Genomic DNA, 19,342 nt, shown 5'->3' on the forward strand with positions numbered 1-19,342 from the left:
TTACATAACCACGCCCCATCTTCCATAAATCTGTCTCGAGATAATCCTGTTTATTTTCCGGCTGAAACAAATTGCCAAGGCATAAGAAACCCTTATTACAAAGAAAAAAAAAAACAATATACGACGTTTCTGTTGGATGAGGATCAAAACTATTAGAAATAGCAATTAGGCTTAAAACTATAGAATGACACGGCGGCCACACCAAGGGTAAATACAAGCAAGGGATAAAACAGAATTATGTTAGACCTTCATTTTGATATACAGAGACTCTGGTTTTGTTGTGTAAAACGTTACAAATCATGTGTAGAGGATAGTAGGCAGGAATATATGGGCATATCACATACTATAATATGAAAGCAAGAGTGGAGGATAAAAAGACCTAAATAAATATAGGCTTAAAGCCTAAAAATAAATATAAATCATAAGCATATGGATGGATGGATGGTCCTTCGATAGATGGATGAATGGTTGAGTGGAAACATTGGGTTATAATGAGAGAACACTACCGCCACAACCACAATACAAAGGTAATGGCCAACGATGATCCTTGATATATGTATGTAGTTGGAATACTCCATTGCCCGTCGTCGTCTGCTTGGGTCGGCCAAGGTAAACACAATAAACGAGTTTTCTGACACTATTGTGTAAAATGAATTCAAATAAACATTTTTTTTCTGTTTTCTTGGAACATTTGCTCTTACATTATTTGTTTAGTGCAAAATAATGTTGAAATTGTTGTCGTTTTTCAGTTATTTTGAATTTTCCCTTTGGCTTTTTTCGGAGCAACAAAATCAACGACACGTTGGTTTTGTTGTCAGGTAAATGGTATTGTACAAATATAAATAAAACAACAAAAAGGCTAGCTCTTTTTCCATACTATACCATGCGAAGAAAAAGAAAGTGAGCGTTATCATAGAATAGAGTAACAACTATTTTACTTCTCTATGATGTAAACGAGAAAAAAAAAACAGAAAACTGTACTACCCATAACTCTGATGGAGATGTAACATTACCATTACAGCCGCCTTGGTATAGTATGCCAGTTTTCCATTTTGACTTGAATAGATGTTCTTTTTTTGTTTTACCTTTTCAAGTTAAAAGTGGCAACATGTGGCATTGGGTTTTTCTTAAAAGGTACAGCAGTAGATTTTTTTATTCTCTTACTCTTTCCCTCTCTCTACTTCTCAACAATTCTGATTATGAAAAAAGACCACAAAGATGATGATGTTCGTTTTTTTTTTTTTGTAGGGTAGGGTTTTCTTTTTATAGTTTTCTTATTTTATCCCAACTCACCTCTTTCGTTGCATTTATGTTTCTTTAGCAACAATTTCCTCCATCAAAATACCTGTTTTGTAGGAGATTCAGACAATGACTTTGTTCTGGCACTTCAGTTGGCAGTTCATAGTTGGTACAACCTTTTCTCAACAAACCTATTTTGTTTTTCATTTTTTTTAGTGGTTTCGGTTCAAGTCTTCAAGAAATGACCGTTACTTAAAGTTAAGTAAGCTCCCTCCCTCTCTCACTCACACACACACTCTACTGACATCATTAGGTTTGTCTCAGTAAGTGTACAATGAGTAAATTGTTGGAAGGCTTAAGTTGTGTTTTCTAGGTTTCATCATTTCATTTTCACCTCTATTTTCTTTGTTTGATTCACTTAAGCCATTGTTATCAAAGCAACGTTAAGAAGCATAAAACTACCATGCATGTCTTGAATTGAGAGAGATTATATTATAGTCTGAAGAAATGAGTTTCGCCAAAATAATTTTAAAATTATACATCTAATTGACATGCAAGTTAGACAAAAAGAAATGTCCATAATTAAAACGTAAAGACTCTCATAGGGTTTTCATCCAAGTTATCCAAATCTCGCTGCCTTACTAGTGCTTAAACACAACTATAGCGACTGACGATGGGCGAACAGTAGTTTGTTTACGTGTATAAAAAAAAGGAAATAGGCGATCATTTCCAATGATTCCTAAATTTTTAAACTCGGCTCTACACTAAAAAAAAAACAGTGAACCAAAACCCCACTTTTGGTTAATTTTATGGTAACTACATTTACAATTTTTCGAAAATAGGTTTATTTCACAATTTATTAAGTTTTTTGTCTCTCCTGTAAAATTTCAAAAATTTGACTTAGCACTTTTACACATTAAGCTAACGACTGGTTGCAATATGATGCAAATAAGTTTATACTTTTTGTTAAATTGACGAAAATTTATTATTATTATTTATACCCTGCGCCACACTGTGGAACAGGGTATTATAAGTTAGTGCATATGTTTTTTTGATTAAGAAAATGTCATTTTTGAAGGAACAAATTGGACTTAAAATTAGATAAAATGTCTTTGGCGCTGTATGAATTTCAAGTCATTGAAATATATTTAAGATTCACTGATGTTAGAAAAATATCAACTATTTTGTGCAAAGATTGATTTGAATAAAATTGTGTACTTTATTTATATAAAACCTTTTTCTCATTTGTAATTCATGTCGCTAAAGTAAGCAAAAACTCATTAAAATAAGGAAAATTTATTCTTATTCTATTATTTATTATTTTCATGATAAAAACAAGTAAAATCGACTGTAGATTTTTTTTTTAACTTTTGTGGAAGAATTTTAAAAAAGTACGATATATTTGTATTTACAGTATAAGAAAATACAAACGTTTTGCTGAGTACTATTACATGGAGTAATTGTTGATGATTAATTGTCGTAACTATGGATAAAGATTTTTTATATTCTTAACTAGAAGAAATACCAGCAACAATTGTCTATATAACTCTTTATACTCTCTTCACATTATTTAAGAAATTTAGAATTCAGTTTCCTCCTCGCTGTAGTTCCTGTTTCAATAACGTTTCTCCTACTAAATGTCAAGAAATTTTAAATAAATTGTAAAATATAACGTTCTCTAAACCCTTTGGGGGGGAGACCAAGCCACCTTTTCTTCATTTAAATCAACGACTATGGTTATTTATAAAATTCGGAAACAAAAAATTAAATTTACTATACACTATGTAAAATAATAATTTCTCGACATGTATTCTGTAAAAGTTTTATCTTTTCAATATAAGTACTACCGACAGCAAGTATCTTCTATTTGCCTATGGGAAATGCGGGTTTCGTTTGGACGTTTTTCTTTTTTGGAATATTAAGATTTCAAAATTCCCTTTCATTTACATACGTAAACAAATTGAAATGCGGGTTCGAAGACATTAAAATGACATTAACTTTAAAATCAATCTAAAAACAATAACATTAAATTTGTCATTTGAACCCGAATAAGGGTTCCGCTAATTTCAACATTTACATATTTACGAATATATTCGTAATCGATCTTATGACAATGTTTATACGTCCATTTGCATATGCAACGTAATGGTAAACATTCCCCCCCCCCCCCCCCCATAGTTCGATGCACTCCTTTATTTTCTCCCTTTTAGCATAAGTATTTCCTATTTTCCACATGAATAATTTCGAAAACTTTATGCTTCGTGGACATGGACTTTATTGAAGTATTTATGAATTTTTGTTTAAAATGCCATAAAATTTATTTAAATTTCATTAGCAAAGTGAAATTGATTCTGAAGAATTTTCCTTATTTTGTATCGAAATATCTACCGATCCTTATGCGTTGTTCCCCCCTTTTTTTGAGGAATTTTGAAATATGCCACCCTCAATGTTTGATGGGCACTTTACTGACTGTATAGGATTTGAATAATGCCCAATATGTTGAATGTTTATGCTTGAGTGAAATGTGAAGTTACAAAATTGCTTATTAAAAATTGCATTTTATTTAAATTGTATGTTCATATGGCGATGGATGTACGTACTAAGGGTTATTGGCTTATGCAAAACATAATTGCACAGAAAGGAAAAGTTGATGTCGTCGAAGAGCATGTTTGTCGAAAAAGAATGACTAGGATTATATACTCCGAGAAAAAAGACAAAGAAAGTTTTATAGCCGATTTAACTTTTTTATTAAGTTCATGGAAATGTTGATTAATATCAATTTGGCAAATTTCCCACATTTGGCAAAATTTTTCATATTTTATTTTTTGCTTACTTTAATGAAAATGAAAAAAAAAAATGGAGTACACCATTTTACTAAATGTGCAAATATTTCATATTTTCCTAAAATGGATGAAGTTTACTTAAATTGAGTTCTTAAGTTTTACAAATGAGTAAATTTTTCTTAAATTGTGTCTGTCTAGAACTTCATATAGCGCTAAAGACATTTTAACCATTTTTATCTATTTATTATTCCATTTATTATTCTTCAAAAATATGAAATTTTATTAAACAACAGTAAAAATTTATTATTTTTAATAAATTTTCTTCAATTAGACAAAATTTATTAACATATTTGTATCATTATGCAATTACTAAAATATTTTAGTTAAAATTTTCTATTATAAACCTATATTTTCTTTTATATTGGGGGTCAATCTTTTTCTTGGTGTACAGTTATCTATTTTTAACGAATGAAATTTTACCAAATTTCGAAGTATTTTATAGTATGTTTTAATATTTTCGATTAATTTTATTAGCCTTTGAAAGACTTAATGTATCGCTTATGTAAAATTCAATTCTTAACGGTTTTTCATTTGTCGCGAATCTTTAAAATATCTCTAACGACATTGCATTAATTAACAGAACTTTTCCTTGATTTTTGCGAATATACATTGGCTCCATCCGTTTGTCGTATATTCCATAATATTAGAGGAAGAGAAGAAGAACGAACATACCAACGAGACCAGAATACATGAAGGGATACCTGCAAACCCTCCTAACCAATATTATGAATCAATTGTTTAACCAAAATCCGCTACTAATAATTGAATCGGTCTCATAATTCATTTTAACTGTATTAATGGAATGTATTACGTTTTATTTGCGATGTGCAGGACGAGATCCAAACAATAAAAAATTTCATTCAATTTTAAATGGCCATAATTATTATTTCAGTAGATTCGTTTATGTGTTAACTACAAATTATACGTGAAAGGAGACCCTGTAATTCAACAACACAAATGTAACGGTATTTCTCAATTTGCTTTGAGATGTATGTATATATGTATGTGCTCTCAGAGAAGATCAATGAACTTGGGTTTTTCTGCAGAGAATTTCATAAAATTCAACAATTGCTGTTAAATGAAATCGTTTTAAAATAAGTGATGAGTCAAAATAAAAAATTTTGTATACTATACGACCTAAATTGCTTTTCCAACAATTTTTAAGGGCCATGTGTAAATTAAATGGTATAACAACAAAATTAAATATCAACTGTATGGACTTTTCTCTCTCAAACTCTTTACAGTTAAATAAGAGTTTACAAAAACAACAAACATTTACAGTCACTCACTACCAATGTAAACCTTGTTGATTAAGCACTTTAGGCAATTTTTTAAGCAATCCAAAGAGGGTTCAAAAGAAAGAGAAATGCAATTTGCAATAAAAACAATAACAACAAATTAATTTCGACGTTTTTATACAGTTAATTATAACTTTTTTGTGTAAATTCGCTACGAGACGAATATTAATGCAGTTCAAGCATGAAGTCGAATACAATGATGGTGTTTGCAACACGTTTTACGTAAATCATAACCCTGAAACCTTGATACACTTTCATTTGCAAATAAAATTCAAAATTATATTGCATGTGCAGAGTTTGTCGATGATCGCTTTGGCCCCTTTTTCTGCTTGGTTGTATGGTTTGGGTTCTTGAGTAGCATTTCAAATATAAATAAAAAAGCGCCCATGCCAATCCATTCAAAATTCCATAATGAAGCGTGAAAAGGTTTGGCTGAAAGGCTTATTTGTTAGCCTTTGTTGTAATGGCAAGCGAGTGAGTGTTGGTTGATAATGGTGTGGTAGCCCAAAATGTCACTGCAGTAGAGAGAGGAGAGACCAGTTCTATTTGACTGCTTTTTTAGCATACATATTTGGCATGCATTTCCCCCTGTATGTTTGTTTGTTTGTTTTTCACACAACAATGGTAATAGTCAGTCATTCATCCTGAGACGACATCGAGTTGCTTGTCGTAGCCGCTGCCGTGCGGGCATTCGTTTTTTTTTTTGTCATACCGCATATTTTTTTTTTTTGTTGCAGTTGTTACCTTATTATGAAGTACCTTGTAATTTATATGATACGTATGTATGTAGTATAAGTGTCGTATGCACTCAGTTTTTGTTTTGTTTTCTGTGCCGCCATTATTTTTTATGAGTGCGTACATTTGTGTGCGAACACTGGAGGACGAAATTTGTAGACCAAAGCATTTTTGAAAATCGAAATCGTCGTCAGTATACAAATAAATCATATGATATTTCAAAATATTTTAAATAGAGTTTCCTGAGAGTTGTAAGGGTCTAAAAAAAAGAGTACAGCGCGCGAAATAAATATAGGTGCGCTCTCTTTGTAAAAATCAAATTATGTACTTTTACCTCAATCACCTTACGCTTCCAAATCCAAATCGTAGAAAAGAGAAAAATATTGGCTTTTGATAATTAAAATCTCTCCATTCGTGCAATTGCAAAGAAAATCGGAAGATCTTTAAATGTGGATAACAATTTTATAAAATTACGATCACGAGTACGAAAAAGAGTACCGAACGAACCCCAAAACTCTCGAAATGTCAAAAATCTCAAATTATTCGGACCACAACCCGAGAAAATGGTTTTGCATCGCAAATAAAGAGTCAACTCGATCTTCCAGTCATTACCAGACGCGTCCAACAAGTTTTAAAGGGGTCAGAAAATCTTGTGTTCACGAAAAGAATGAATAGTTCACAAGGAGAAAATCATGATTTGAACTAAAAATATGGATTTTTGGGGAGAAGTGGATTAATTTATTGTTCTGTGATGAGAACAAGTTCAACTTAGACGATAACGATGGATTCCAGTATTAATGGCGTGATTTATGTGAAGAAAATCAAATTCATTTGAGCAGAAATTTTGGTGATGATACAGTCATGATTTGGGGAAGGCTTTTCTTGCCATGGAAAGCTTACCAAGGCTTGAATAACTATAAGAATGACATCTGACAATTATATCGAAATGCTGGGAACATTGTTCTTGAAGCGTAGTGATGAGGCATTAATGGGTACGACCTAAAATTTTCAGGAAGACACTGCAGCAATTCATGTGTCATAAAAGATTAATTTTATGCCAAAAATAACGAACTTTTGGATTTACTCGGCAAAAATCTATGGGAAATTTTAGCACGAAATGACCATGGGAAGCTGTACCAAATACGAATCTACTTCTGAACTAAAAATGTGCACAGTCCGAAATTCCATTAGAGGTTTTGAAAAATTTTATGATTTCGATGGGAAATCGCATTTTTGATGTTATAAAATGCAAAGGAGGCAGTATCAATTACCAAATTAACCCTTTCACTACCTACTTCTACTAGTTCCAGAGCTATATAAGTTTGTGCTGAGAACTATTTGGCCTATTTTATCTATCAAAGAGTGAGAAAAAATACAAAAAAGAATCCGGAAAAATAGCGTCTATAGTTCTTGTATGTGTCTATAGTTCTTGTATGAATGTCATACAGTAGAAAAATAGTTTCAAAATTTCGTATTTTTGGCTTATTGTTAAAGAAGTTTATAAAAATGCGCTAAGCTCACCAATATGGGCAATATTTATAGTTTATTTAGATTTAAGCCTCTGCTTAAAAATAACATCGAGAAATTAATCGAAACTAAGTGGGGATATATAGTTTTTTGTCGTTTTCGAATATCCTCCTTAAGTGGACATCAATAGTCAAAGGGGTAAAAAAATGTCTGTATACTTTTAAAAGTTTAGAAGCCTTAACTATTTTATTTTATTTCGTGCACTGTAGGAGATACTTATTCAAGAACAAGCCCAAAAAGTATGGCATATCTATGGAGTTGACTATTATGACGAATTCACAATGAAAAAGTCAATTTACAACGCAGTTGTTTGTCTGCCCTCTTTACCGTTTATTAAGATTTTTTATGATATCAGCAGATTTATCGACATGGTAACAAAAAGCTAATTCATCTCACAGGACTAAATTTTTACTCTTCATTTTGTTCCTTTAAAACTTGCTATTTGAATCCCTATTCATCAGGGACATCGATATGCTTTATCCATGTAACACACTTTTGCCCCTAACTGTTATTGGTTTCCATTGTTATTTGGAGAAACTGAAACACGTTACTAGGCTTTTCTGGGCTTAAGTCGACCGGTGATATGGATTCGCTATGGGGTTTTATTGTGCTTGTTGTCGTCCTTTTTCCTTTGTTCTGGCTAGGATTTGTTTACATTAGTTGCAAAACTGTTTGCATTAACTGCTGGGCTGCTTTTGTGTGTGAAGAAATACTTCCATAATATTAAAAAAATATATATTTTTGGCATATTTGAATGCATGTTATAGCGAAAGGATTCGTTGTACAAATGGGCAGTGGCAGCAGACAGGCAGATATCATAAAGTCTAATATAAACGAGCTATGGTCGTAGAGGCGTGTGTGTGAGTGTGAGCCCAAGCTATGTGATCCTTTTTGCATGGTCACATTGTGTCGTATGGTTATTATTCCTAGCAAAGATTGTCACACAACCACCCATATATTATGCAATTTTTGTTGTTTGGGATGTTCTTTACCGCTTGAGTACATTTTCAAGATTGCGGAAGCAAATTGCGCGTGCTAAAGTTGTCGAATCCTTTAAAAACCATATCGTCATCATTTACTCCCTTTTTGGTTTGGACCAGACCTGTACTTCTTCTACTTGAATGAAACATGAAGGACGATGAACGACGACGATGCCAAAGAAAGTATTTGTGCAGACATGCAGAAGACATTCATTTACTCATATGAATAGTATCCATGCATATCCGTCCGTCCGTCTGTTCGTTCCTATATCCTTACATGCATCCATGTGATTTGGGCCTAAGAAAACTTCAAAAAGGGTCTGTTGTTTGTCACACAAAATCCATACATACATCCTTCCGTCCTTCCTTTATTTTGTCCTTTCGAACCAAAGGAATTGTCAACACCAACTCCAAACTTCTACACCGAGGATAAAACAACAGAGCACACAATCACACAGAAAGTGTGAAACTTCTCATTTAAGCACACATTTCTTGTTGTTTTATGTTTCTCTTAACGAATGTGTCCTTTTATTGCTAAGGTAGTAAGGACTAGAATTGGAGTCTGATGATGGGCAAATGGGTAAAAACAAAAAACACAAAGTTTATTTAAGCCCTTGATTGTTGTGAAGATTGTCTATGGCATCAGCAAGAGCAACATTACCAACGCCACTCAAACAAAAAATAAAAAAAAAAACTCCAAGATCTCCATCCACACCTACATCCTGGTTTGCTGTGTTGAGTATTGTCAATAACTCTCATTCATGGCCATCACATAACAACAGTTCTTCCTTTTTGATATCCCTCAAATGGGACACACGCCTTTTTTAAACCTTTAAGCTCAAGTACATTTAACGGCTGGTTATCTTTTTCATATCGCATTTGATTTCAACTAAAAGATAACCGGCATACAGACGGACAGATTCGTTCGTAATCCTTGCTAAAAAGTCAACTGTGAGTAACAGTGAGAAAATTCCCATAAATTTAAATGGCTACATTTACAATTGTTTACTTAAAAAAGGTTGCTTGCTGTGTGGTGTCAAGGGAATTATAGAAAATGTTGGGCAAAAAATATGTTCTCTCTCGAGGGCTACATCAATTACATACACGGGTCACCCCCATTTAGAAAAAAGGTAAGTATGCATATCAAGATCAAGATTTTCAACAAAGTTTGGAATTGATTTTTACACGAAATGTATCACCCATGGGAATATTTAAAATTAAAAAGGCAATCATCAATGTAATTTTATAATAAAATCTTGACAAAAATGATGGGTAGTAGGAGGGGGAGTATAGGGGAGGCTTTCGTATAGCAACAGAGATGTGTGAATTTTTATGGCGAGAAAATTCTGTCCTCAAAAGGAAAATTTTAGTAAAAATTTTCTATTTTTCCCCCAGATCTCTACTAAAATTTTTCTATAGAAATAAAATTTTGACAAAATTTCTAAGGAAATAAAATTTTGATAAAGTTTTCTACAGAAATAAAAATTTTGTCAAAATTTTCTATAGAAATAAATTTTTGACAAAATTTTCTATAGAAATAAAATTCTAAAGAAATAAAATTTTGACAAAATTCTCTATAAAAATAAAATTTTGACTAAATTGTCTATAGAAATAAAATTTTGCCAAATTCTCTATAGAAATAATATTTTGCCAAAATTTTCTATAGAAATTTTTGACAAAATTTTCTACAGAAATAAAATTTTTTCCAAAAAATTTCTATAAAAATAAAATTTTGGCCAAATTTTTCTATAGCAATTTGACAAAATTTCTATAGAAAATTTTTGACAAAATTTTCTATGGAAATAAAATTTTGACAAAATTTTCTATAGAAATAAAATTTTGACAAAATGTTCTACAGAAATAAAATTTTGACAAAATTTCATATAGAAATAAAAATTTTACAAATTTTTCTATGGAAATAAAATTTTGGCAAAAGTTCTATAGAAATACAATTTTGACAAAATTTTCTCTGGTAATACAATTTTGAAAAAATGTTCTCTAGTAATAAAATGTTGACCAAAATTATCTATAGAAATAAAATTTTGACAACATTTTCTATAGAAATACAATTTTGACAAAATTTTCTATAGAAATAAAATTTTGATAAAATTTTATATATAAATAAAATTTTGACAAAAGTTTATATAGAAATACAATTTAGACAAAATTTTATATAGAAATAAAATTTTGACAAAATTTTCGATAGAAATAAAAATTTCGAAAATTTCACTACAAAATTAAAATTTTGAACAAATGTTCTCTATTAATAAAATTTTGAAAAAATGTTCTCTAGTAATAAAATTTTGACAAAATTTTCTATAGAAATAAAATTTTGACCAAATTTTCTATAGAAATAAAATTTAGACAAAATTTTCTATATAAATAAAAATTTTACAAATTTTTCTATAGAAATAAAATTTTGACAAATGTTTCTATGGAAATAAAATTGTGACAAAATTTTCGATAGAAATAAAAATTTGGAAAATTTTACTACAAAATTTAAATAAAATTGTGACAAAATTTTCGATAGAAATAAAAATTTGGAAAATTTTACTACAAAATTTAAATTTTGACAAAATTTTCTCTAGTAATACAATTTTGAAAAAAAATCCTATAGAAATAAAATTTTGACATATAGAGATTTCTATAGAAATACATATTTGACAAAATTTTACTACAGAAATAAAATTTTGACAAAATTTTGCTACAGAAATAAATTTTTGACAAAACTTTCTCTAGTAATACAATTTTGAAAAAATGTTCTCTAGTAATAAAATTTTGACAAAATTTTTTATTAGAAATAAAATGTTGACAACATTTTCCATAGAAATAAAATTTTGATAATTTTTTTTGAAATAAAATTATGACCAAAATTATCTATAGAAATAAAATTTCGACAACATTTTCTATAGAAATACAATTTTGGCAAAATTTTCTATAGAAATAAAATTTTGATACAATTTTATATATAAATAAAATTTTGACAAAATTTTATGTATAAATAAAATTTAGACAAAATTTTCTATAGAAATAAAATTTTGACAAAATTTTCGGTAGAAATAAAAATTTGGAAAATGTTACTACAAAATTAAAATTTTGAAAAAATGTTCTCTAGTAATAAAATTTTGACAAAATTTTCTATAGAAATAAAATGTTGACCAAATTTTCTATAGAAATAAAATTTAGACAAAATTTTCTATAGAAATAAAAATTTTACAAATTTTTCTATAGAAATAAAATTTTGACAAATTTTTCTATGGAAATAAAATTGTGACAAAATTTTCGATAGAAATAAAAATTTGGAAAATTTTACTACAAAATTAAAATTTTGACAAAATTTTCTCTAGTAATACAATTTTGAAAAAATTTCCTATAGAAATAAAATTTTGACAAAATTGTCTATAGTAATACAATTTTGACAAAATTTTCTATAGAAATACATATTTGACAAAATTTCTATAGAAATGAAATTTTTCACAAGTATTTCCTATTGATGTCTTATAGCACAACTCGGTGTGTTACTTAGATAAGCTATAGATGATAAGTCCTGTTTTCCTCTTCTGAACTTCTGAAAAACCCATAACTACATGTTAGTGATGCCTAAAGCATTCAGCTGAATTTTTAAATTTTGAGAATATACTATTATGGAATTCACCTGCTAGGTTATTTTTTAACCCCTAAATTAAAATAGTGTCATGTTATATATCCCTTTATCATCTGCGATCCATTAATATTAAACTACAAGGAAGTTCATAAATAAGATCAACACTCAACGCCTATCATTAACATCGACCGTAACTAAATAAGAAAATAATTTAAACAACTGCATTTTTAATCTGTTCCCATGACTTAACATAAATTTGCTAATTAACTTTGGCCAAAATAGGTAAACACCTATACAGTGGTCTTATTCCAACTATTCATCTACCACTACCTGTGGTATATTGTCTGGTATTCTTGGACAATACATTGAAAAATGACAATACAAAAATGGAAAAGTGCACCCCGTATGGGCATGGGAATTGGGCATAAAAACTATGGAAAAAATCCATAAAAGAAAAGGGAGGGAAAAAGCAACATCATATCAAAATAACCTACTAGTTTGCACCTGCTAGTCTCATTCATTGTGTTGTTTTAGGAAATATGTGGTAGGGTTTATTCATATTGACTGAAAAGTAGCATAGTTGTATTTACGTTACGTTCTTGTTGGTTATGTTTATGTTACGGATCACCTGTATGGTTAGAATAGAATTTTGGATTATTGTTATGCAACAGCCTTATGAATTTTTATAATCCAAAAAAATATACAGTAGCATTAACGTATAAAAAATGATGTTGTGTTTTTCTCTTTTGGAGTTCTTAAAATGTGTTATGGGAAATGTTTAGTCATGCTGTATGTAAAGTGGAAATCTATATTGAAGTGGTTTCCCTAGAGAAACCCTAAAATAAAAACTAAACAATACAATTCTAAGAATAACATACAGTTTTTGGAAATTTATTGGGCTTAGAGAAGCTTCCAACATTAATAAGCATATAGGTTAAATGAGGAGACATGGATCAAGCCTTGCATTTTGTGATAGTGTGGAGAACCTCTCTCTCTCTTTGCTAGAGGTGATCCTTTTTTTTCGAACAGTTTCGTAACTTCACGTCTGTTATTAAAGACAAATTTCTTCTAACTCAGGTGATGCACTTCTAACTTCCCAGAAAACAAAAAGAGTACCAAAAAAGCAATAAAAATGTTCTTTTATGAATAAGGAAGTTAAAAATTTTCTAAATTTTTAAAAGTTGTCAATGCCCTATAGCATGGGTTTGTTATAGGGCATTGATTTCGCATTAGTTCTTCAGATGTGATGCTTTCGGATTTCATTAAAAAATTATGGAAAAACTTGCAAAATTTTTTCTTAACTTTTATCGACTTTTATCTGTTCGCAAAGATTTTTTGTATAATACTAGCCACACTTTTCAAATATTTTTTTTGGAAATTTCTATTATTTTATTTGTCCTTGTCCAATCTCCACAAACGTAACTAGACATATGTTTTATTGCTGGCTAAGGCGAATTTCCATAGTCTTTAGTGTAGATCTGGCGGGGTATGATGATTCAATTCGTATCTAATATGTTAATTTACTATGGAATTTACTATCTGAAATTATCTCAATCACTGTGCATCATCTTCTCACATAACTACAATTCCTTAATCTTATCTTTCGATTTCGAGTTTATATATCACCTCAAAAGAACTTGCGAATTGAAAATTAAGTCCATATTTAGAAGAGAATTTTTCGGTTTTTGAAACTGCATTTCTTATGAAAAGTTCAAAGTACGTGACGGAAGTCGTCATGGAGACTAGCGGCGTTGCGTCAAATTAGAAGCTATTCGAATTCCTTTGCGCAAAATTGGATAGTGTTGCTATCGCTTATCAACCTGGCCACGTGGAATTTTGGTTTTCTCGAAATAACTCAAAAATATAACAAAATATACAATGTTGAATATTGAAAAATCGTCCTATATTGACATCAAAACCCTCGGAAACAAGAAAAGTAAAAATTTTTCCCGTCAGGATATTACATTTGTTCGCTACTGTTCCCAATATTACCATCTACTGAATATTTTTATGGAATTGCGTGATTCTGGAGGTGCCCTACCATTGACCTTAGCATAATGGATAAGAATGAAGTTCACCACCTGTAGTATTACAATTGCCTGGAACAACAGACGGCCTCTTTTTAAGGCCCATAATTTTAATTGCGTTCGCATTTTGAAGCCATTTTGTCGTGTATAACATTTAAACCTCTGTGTGCAATGCAGGCATATTACCAATAGATCACTAGGACTTCATTTAAATTTTTATATTTTCCAAGAAATTAGGGAAAAGGGCCGGTTTCTTTTTTCATTTCCAGGATAAAGGACAATCTGGAGAGTCCAAATGACAGCACAGACAATTGTAGGCACAAACGGCGATATCTGAGTTTTTTTTTTATGGCTGAACAAAACAAAACTCAGATATCACCGTTGAAAATTATTGCTGGCGTCTGTATCAGAGTATACCAGTAAACCCGAATAGTTCCATTATCCTTACATTACAAAAGTTCTCATCGTTTGAGATGTTGAAAAATTCCATGGAATCTTTTTGATTTATGTAATCAACACTTTTGTTTTGCCAAAAAACCATGATAATTAAGATATGTCGATATTTGTTTATAAACAATAAATGATCATTAGGCATAGTTCTACTGAACAACATTTTTTCAAGCTATCAAGTAAAGCACTGACTTGTACTAACTAGGTATTTATTTAGGTGTTTCCAAAAAAAAGTTATTTATTTCATTTTTAAATACACAACATTTGTATGTATGTATCCATACATATCTACTGAAGCCAAGAAAATACTGGTTTTTAAAATCACGTTCAAAAATATTTTCAAGCTCTTTGAAATACACGCTATACACTCAACAAAGAGAGCTTGGGTTTAAGCCAAATTTAATATGGGATCTATCTCAATGGAGATCTTCAGAGAGAGAGAGAGACAAACAGAAAAAACAAAAGAGATGCGGAGAGAGGAAGCTTACTTAAGACGTCACTCCACAATCCACATTGACAAGTAGGGTGAGTCAACTTTGTGTGTTGAAGTTAAAAAGCTATGAACGTAATAATGAACTACTAGATGACTGTGCCCCAAATGAAAAAGATACTTGTACATTTTCCCGCCGTCATCTTTTTAGCTATTCTATATTCCTCTTCGAAAATGTTCACTGACCTCTAAATCCTTTGTTTTCCTTTTAAGCATTGGGCAATAAAAAAATAAACTTTGTTCGAAACTTACCTGTGGGTAAAATGGCGTTATTTTCACGACGCCAATTAATGGTTGGAGTTGGATAACCACTTGCATAGCATTCCATTTGAACTTCGCTGCCTTCGCTTGCCACCAAAGATTGTGTTGAATTGTCGGAAATTACAGGCGGACGTCTGACGGATAATTGAACATTGGCACTGACTTTATGCACCACAGACATTACAATTTGACAGGTATAGGTACCAGCATCAGTCTCTTGAATATCTTTAATTTGTAGTTTGTACGTTGATGAATTGGGATCATAGCGCAGGGCAAAACGTGAATCTTTAATGACCAATGTGGAGCCTGTTGATAAGAAGACCGAATCTCCAGCATTTTTTGTCCATATCACAGGATAATCGGTGGCATACTGGACTGAACAATCGAATTCAACGGTACCTCCGATATCTTTGATTTGTTCCTGTGTGATGTAGGAAATTGTGGGTGTTCTCTGTGCCCATGCCCCACCATTGAGGAGCATCAGTGTAACGAATAGAATTGTGGTAGAGATCTTTACACATGATCTTAATTGTGTTGAAATTCTACTACTAAATGCCATTTTCACGAATTTATTTTGTTGTTTATTTAGAATATGTATTTAATTTTTTTTTTAACGAATAAAAGATTTCTTCACAAGAAAAAATATTGCACCACACCCTATGCCCGTGTAGACGTCGTTTTTGTTTTGTTAGAGTTTTATTGTATAAGAAATGCTTAATAATTTAATGCTTTGGCTTGATCTTTTCAATTTGTTTTGTTGTTTGCAGCTCTTTTGTCACAGTTTTTGCTTTTGCGCCCCGCTTCGAAGTTTATAAGTCAAAGTGCTGCTGCTTCTTAAAGAGTCAAGTAGATACTGTGCTTAAATTGCTTCTCGCGTTCTTCTCAATTGATTATAATGATCTCTCCACAGTTAATTTAATATGCCCAACTTTACTCTCCCACTCTCTATATATTGTATTTAAATAAATAATTGACATATACAACGAAAACAAAAGCACACACCAAACAAATTGGGTAGAGATATAACTAAAATGTTACTCTTTCTTTAAGCCAAGTTTAAGAAACACACACTCTTCTTGTAGCTCTCTTGTTTTATTAAGCACAAACAAACACACACTTGTCGTTATTTTTCCAACCGCTCTTTTTTTTTCAATCGTACAAAAAATAACGTTTAACCGTTACTGATTCATATGTCTTTATCCGTTGAACGAAAGAATTCGAATGAAGTCGTTTTGATTGCTGTGTTGTAGCTAAGCTAACGTTGAATGGTTAAATGTTGTTGACTGTGTTGTTAGCCGCTTCTGAGTTGTATCTGTGTGTGTGTATTCTCATCAGTAATGTGGTAGTGTGTGAGACTATGCAGTCTATTTGCTGTGTGTCAAAGATGGCGTGCTCAATAATAGGGATGTCTAATGCAACAAAAACAAAATTTCCCATCAAACAATTTGGAGCGATAATCCTTGTATACGGCAGAATATAAAGCAGGGATATAAGGTTTACAACTAAATAGCACTAAAGCCTATTTAATTTTAGTTTACTTCATTGTTATATATTAGTTAAAATATTGATAATATTAAACAGTTTCCTTGACTTCAATGATTTTTTTTTTGTGTACGTTAGTTAAATGAACTAAAAAAGGGAAAAAGTTATACACTAACAAGTATATACGGCCGTAAGTTCGGCCAGGCCTAATCTTATGGAGGGTACCTCCACTGTCAATCGAATTACTTGGGCTGTGTAACACTTGCAGTTGGCAAGGTATCTGAAAACTTCTTTACATAGTCTTCTAAATTGTAAGGTAGTCTATATTAGAGGTGTGCGCGTGACACGAAATCGTCGTGACACGCGTGATTCACGCGTGAATCACATGAGTCGTGAATAAAATCAGAAGCAACTCTCGTGAATGTGCGTGAATGGAACTAAAATAAATATGTCGTGCGTGAGCGTGCGTGAGTAATAAAATCGGTTCGTGAATGTGCGTGAATACAATTTCTGCACAATCACGCTCACGATAAAAATAAAGATTTAATTCTTAAAAAATAAAGATTTAATTCTTACTTATGTTAAATGAAATTGATTTAGCTGTCGAACTATTTTTTATTTATAAATTTTGTTACCTTTGCTCATTCCCGGTCGTGAGTCTCGTGAATTTGTCGTGAGTCACGGGAATTGTCGTGAATCGTGCGTGAGCGTGAGTCTGTGAAAGTAGTTCGTGCGTGAGCGTGCGTGAGTGCTGCTTTTCATCTCGTGAATGTGCGTGAGTGTGAGTGGATACGACATTTATCGTGCGTGAGCGTGCGTGAATAAATATTTGACTCCGTGAATGTGCGTGAGTGTGAGTGTGAGTGAAATTTCACTCACGCGCACACCTCTAGTCTATATGGAGTCTATTTTAGACAAAACAAGCAAGGTCTATATATAGTTATGAACCCATATAGACCCTTTTTGGCATGACTAGTAAAAAGCATATACTGACACCACGTACCAATTTCAATCGGATAGGAAGCAACTTGCATCATTCAACCGTCGAACGGAACGGACGTGTTTTTTTTTTAATAGCGGACTAACTCATCGTAATAAGTACCTACTACGAATTTCAAGTGTGGTGGGATATTAAGCCACCATGCAGCGAAATTCAAATTCATCCACTGGGTTGCTAACTTCAGGGCCCAGTGGACGGGTATCGACTGGAGTTATAAATTTGTTAGGCCCAATTAGTCGACCTATAGACGAGTCGAAAGGTGGCGACACTTTGACAAGTCGAACCTTTTCTAAGGTAACGACATCAAAAGGATGTAATCCCTCACGAAAAAGTTTCAAGGAAAGCAGAAATGCTTTGTTTATCCTAAAGAAATTAGGATCAGTCGACCCGAACACGTTGTCGGCTAAACAAAGCGATTCCTTAAAATGGGCTCAAGGAATTCTTGAAGCTGGAAAAGGGAACGATCACCGGATGAGCTGCCATCCTCCAAAAGGGATCAAAGATCGTTTGCCTCAGTTGTTAAAGACAGCCTTGTGATGGCTATCATTAACAGGTTGGCTGATAAGTCCCCGGTTTGACACATAGATGGCATCGCTAGTATTAAATGCATATTATTTTTATATAGTACCAACCTTCAAATGATTCGTGTCAAAATTTGACGTCTGTAAGTCAATTAGTTTGTGAGATAGAGCGTCTTTTGTGAAGTAACTTTTGTTATTGTGAAAAATGGGAAAAAGGAATTTCGTGTTTTGATAAAATACTGTTTTCTGAAGGGAAAAATACGGTGGAAGCAAAAACTTGGCTTGATAATGAGTTTTCGGACTCTGCTCCAGGGAAATCAACAATAATTGATTGGTATGCAAAATTCAAGCGTGGTGAAATGAGCACGGAGGACGGTGAACGCAGTGGACGCCCGAAAGAGGTGGTTACCGACGAAAACATCAAAAAAATCAACAAAATGATTTTGAATAACTGTAAAATGAAGTTGATCGAGATAGCAGAGGCCTTAAAGATATCAAAGGAACGTGTTGGTCATATCATTCATCAATATTTCGATATGCGAAAGCTCTGTGCAAAATGGGTGCCGCGCGAGCTCACTTTTTACCAAAAACAACAACGTGTTGATGATTCTGAGCGGTGTTTGCAGTTGTTAACTCGTAATACACTCGAGTTTTTCCGTCGATATGTGACAATGGATGAAACATGGCTCAATCACTACACTCCTGAGTCCAATCGACAGTCGGCTGAGTGGACAGAGACCGGTGAAAGTAATGGCTTCTGTTTTTTGGGATGCGCATGGAATAATTTTTATCGAAGGGTAAAACCATCAACAGTGGCTATTATATGTCGTTATTGGAGCTTGAAGGTCGAAATCGCGGCAAAACGGCCCCATATGAAGAAGAAAA

At 32.0% G+C, this 19,342-nt stretch overlaps 1 protein-coding gene across 1 annotated transcript in view; it reads right to left on the reverse strand.

Moving 5' to 3' along the window:
- The window catches only part of Lac (septate junction protein lachesin), a 43,174-nt gene extending 26,502 nt beyond the window's left edge, over positions 1 to 16,672 (reverse strand). Inside the window, exon 1 of the mRNA XM_075309554.1 lies at positions 15,446 to 16,672. Coding sequence (XP_075165669.1) covers positions 15,446 to 16,013 — 568 coding nt within the window. The 5' untranslated portion in view covers positions 16,014 to 16,672. The remainder of the gene's footprint in view (positions 1 to 15,445) is intronic.
- Positions 16,673 to 19,342: the final 2,670 nt, after the last annotated feature.

This window comes from Haematobia irritans, chromosome 5 (assembly GCF_050003625.1).
Source record: "Haematobia irritans isolate KBUSLIRL chromosome 5, ASM5000362v1, whole genome shotgun sequence".
NCBI lineage: Eukaryota > Metazoa > Arthropoda > Insecta > Diptera > Muscidae > Haematobia > Haematobia irritans.